General features: G+C 55.7%; 1 protein-coding gene across 1 annotated transcript; it reads right to left on the bottom strand.

Annotated features, from left to right (window-relative positions):
• Positions 1–307: 307 nt before the first annotated feature.
• Positions 308–2403, bottom strand: LOC123986059 (proline-rich protein 36-like). Its single transcript, XM_046074128.1, has 4 exons — positions 1361–2403; positions 938–995; positions 448–816; positions 308–330 (listed from the first exon to the last, which is right to left on the bottom strand). Exons 1-4 carry the CDS (start codon positions 2237–2239, stop codon positions 308–310), a joined length of 1329 nt encoding a protein of 442 aa, XP_045930084.1. The 5' UTR covers positions 2240–2403.
• Between the last annotated feature and the right edge of the window lie 365 nt (positions 2404–2768).

Raw genomic sequence — 2768 nt, 5'->3', positions numbered from 1 at the left:
AGGCTAGCAGGTGCAGTTCAGAGATTTATTTAAGGGCAACAAAAAGCGAGCACACTTACAGACTGAGTGGCTGAAAGACCAAAGTCCAAAACAAAGCTTGTCCAACAGAAAATCAAAATCCAAAACGAGCAGGGAAACAGGAAGACACGACGAGTGAGGCTGACAACAGAAGAACACACTGCAACACTGGGTGACAATAAACAATGACCCGACAAAACCCAACAGACCAAAATAACGCTAACTAAACACAAAAGTGCAAAACACGGCATGGTAGACAGGCAATGTGTGACAGTACCCCCCCCCCCCCTCAAAAGGACGGCCCCTGACGTCCTAAAACGAAACATCACACAAAAAAAAAAAACAAGTCAGGGCGGAGGGCCAGAAAAACCACACAAAAAGTCTCAAAGGGCCAAATACAGGCAGGGCAAGGCAGTTCAGGAGGCCGACCGAGCAGACCAGGAGGGCAAAACAGATCAGGTAGGCGTCCCGCGGGACCACCCATGAGGCCAGGCAGACCAGGGGGGAAACAGAGTTCAGGAGGCCGTCCCGGAGGACGACCCAACAGGCCGGGCAGATCAAGGGGACCAGTCGGGGGAACCTCAGGCGGGTGGCCTGAGAACTTTGCCGGGGCTCCAGACAGGGAATCCTCAGGCGGGCGGCCTGAAGGCAGAGCAAAGGGGAACCAGAAAGCCTCAGGTGGGCGGCCCAAAGGCAGGGCAGGGGGAGAACAGGGACCAAACAGTTCAGGCGGTCGTCCCGGGGGACGACCCAGGAGGCCCGGCAGATCAGGGGAGCAACACAGTTCGGGAGGCCGTCCTGGGGGACGACCCAACAGGAAATCAGGGGAAAAACAGAGTTCTGGGGGTCGACCAAGCCGGCCAGCCGGGTCAAGAGGGCAACACAGTTCAGGAGGACGTCCAACAGAACAAGGGCTCACCTGAGGCCAGGCAGGTGACCGATGAAGGAGAGATCTCTCCGGAGGCCGGTGTATGGGGCTAGGGACCTCAGGAGGCAGAGCTGGGCTGAGGACCACGGGCGAGACAGCTGGGCTGGGGACCATGGACCGGACACGCAGAGCTGGAGTCGGTCTGACCACCAACTGGACAGCTGGGCTGGGGACCATGGACCGGACACGAGGAGCTGGAACCGGCTGGGCCACCAACGGAGCTGGTGCCGGTTGGACCACCGACGAGGGAACGGGAGTCGATCGGACCACCGGCGAAGCAGGTGCCGGTCGGACCACCGACGGAGCACGAGGAACAGGAGTCGGCTGGGCCACCAACGAAGCTGGTGTTGGTCGGACCACCGACGAGGGAACAGGAGTCGGTCGGACCACCGACGGGGCTGGTGCCGGTCGGACCACCGACGAGGGAACAGGAGTCTGCTCGAGATCCGGCAGGCTGCTAGCAGCGCTAACGGGCCGGGGATCAGGCAGGCGGCTAGCAGCGCTAGCTGGCCTGGGATCAAGCTGGTTGCAGACGGGTCGCTGCTGGTGACCTGGTCGCCTCCGATGACCACCACGGGAACCCGAAAAGATGGCCAGGCGACTCCCTTCAAAGGAGAACTCCGGGGGAAGCCTAGCCTCCAGGCTATCAGGCCATAGGCTATCTGGTCGACTCAGAGCTGGTTGGGAACTAGCAGTCCTAGGGCTGTCTGGTTCTAACGGCAAGTCCATCAAAAAAGAGACCAGAGAGCTAGATGTCCAGGAGTCCCCAACCAGTCCGGATGATGGAGCCAACACAGGAGGGAGATGACCAGGTGGGCGGCTAGCAGCGCTAGCCGGGAGGGAATCAGGCGGGCGACTAGCAGGCTGGGTGCTAGAAGGCCGGGAGAGGAAGAAGCCTCCCACCCTGCAGCTAGCAGGCCTGGAACAAGTCCTTAGGGGTTTAACAGGCTGGGGAACAGACAGCCTGGAGCTAGCAGCACAGGGGACAGGCTGAGGACTAGCAGCGCAAGCCGAGCAGGAGACTGGCGGATCAGGCTGGCGGCTAGCAGCGCTAGCTTTCACACACTGGGGGGGTGCGGAACACAACTTGGAAACAGTCTCAAAAACAAATGTCTTTCTCCACCTGGAGGATGCCACGAGCAGAGCCATCTCTGGGTCGGTCCTCCACATGACAGACAGCAGTTCAAAAAACTGGGATTCCTCCTCCACTAGCTCCTCTTTAGGCACTCCTAATGCCTCCCAGGTGCAAGACAGTCTTACGATGTCCGCTGGGTCCATCTTTGGTTGGGTCATTCTGTCACGGTTTTGAGGTGAAGGCAGGGTTGAGCAGGTTGGAGGACCCAAACGCAGGACACGAAGGCTAGCAGGTGCAGTTCAGAGATTTATTTAAGGGCAACAAAAAGCGAGCACACTTACAGACTGAGTGGCTGAAAGACTAAGTCCAAAACAAAGCTTGTCCAACAGAAAATCAAAATCCAAAACGAGCAGGGAAACAGGAAGACACGACCAGTGAGGCTGACAACAGGAGAACACACGGCAACACTGGGTGACAAACAATGACCCGACAAAACCCAACAGACCAAAATAACGCGAACTAAACACAAAAGTGCAAAACACGGCATGGCAGACAGAGTGTGACACATAATTAGAATATCATCAAAAAAATTTATTTATTTCAGTAATTCCATTCAAAAAGTAAAACTTGGATATTATATTCATTCATTACACACAGACTGATATATTTCAAATGTTTATTTCATTTAATTAGGATAATTAAAACTGACAACTAATGAAAATCCCAAATTCAGGATCTCCGAAAATT

Source organism: Micropterus dolomieu, linkage group LG17 (genome assembly GCF_021292245.1).
Source record: "Micropterus dolomieu isolate WLL.071019.BEF.003 ecotype Adirondacks linkage group LG17, ASM2129224v1, whole genome shotgun sequence".
NCBI classification, from domain to species: Eukaryota; Metazoa; Chordata; class Actinopteri; order Centrarchiformes; family Centrarchidae; genus Micropterus; species Micropterus dolomieu.
The sequence above is the reverse complement of the archived record's forward strand: the minus strand, read 5'-3'. Positions and strand labels throughout refer to the sequence as shown.

What these genes read in the sequence shown, in the direction of transcription:
- LOC123986059 (XM_046074128.1), bottom strand. Translation starts at nt 2,239, where the DNA reads ATGACCCAACCAAAGATGGACCCAGCGGACATCGTAAGACTGTCTTGC. An exon ending in CTCCTGTTCCCTCGTCGGTG is followed by an intron (nt 996 to 1,360) that starts GTCCGACCGGCA and finishes TGAGGTCCCTAG; the next exon opens with CCCCATACACCGGCCTCCGG. An exon ending in GGTCACCTGCCTGGCCTCAG is followed by an intron (nt 817 to 937) that starts GTGAGCCCTTGT and finishes GTCGTCCCCCAG; the next exon opens with GACGGCCTCCCGAACTGTGT.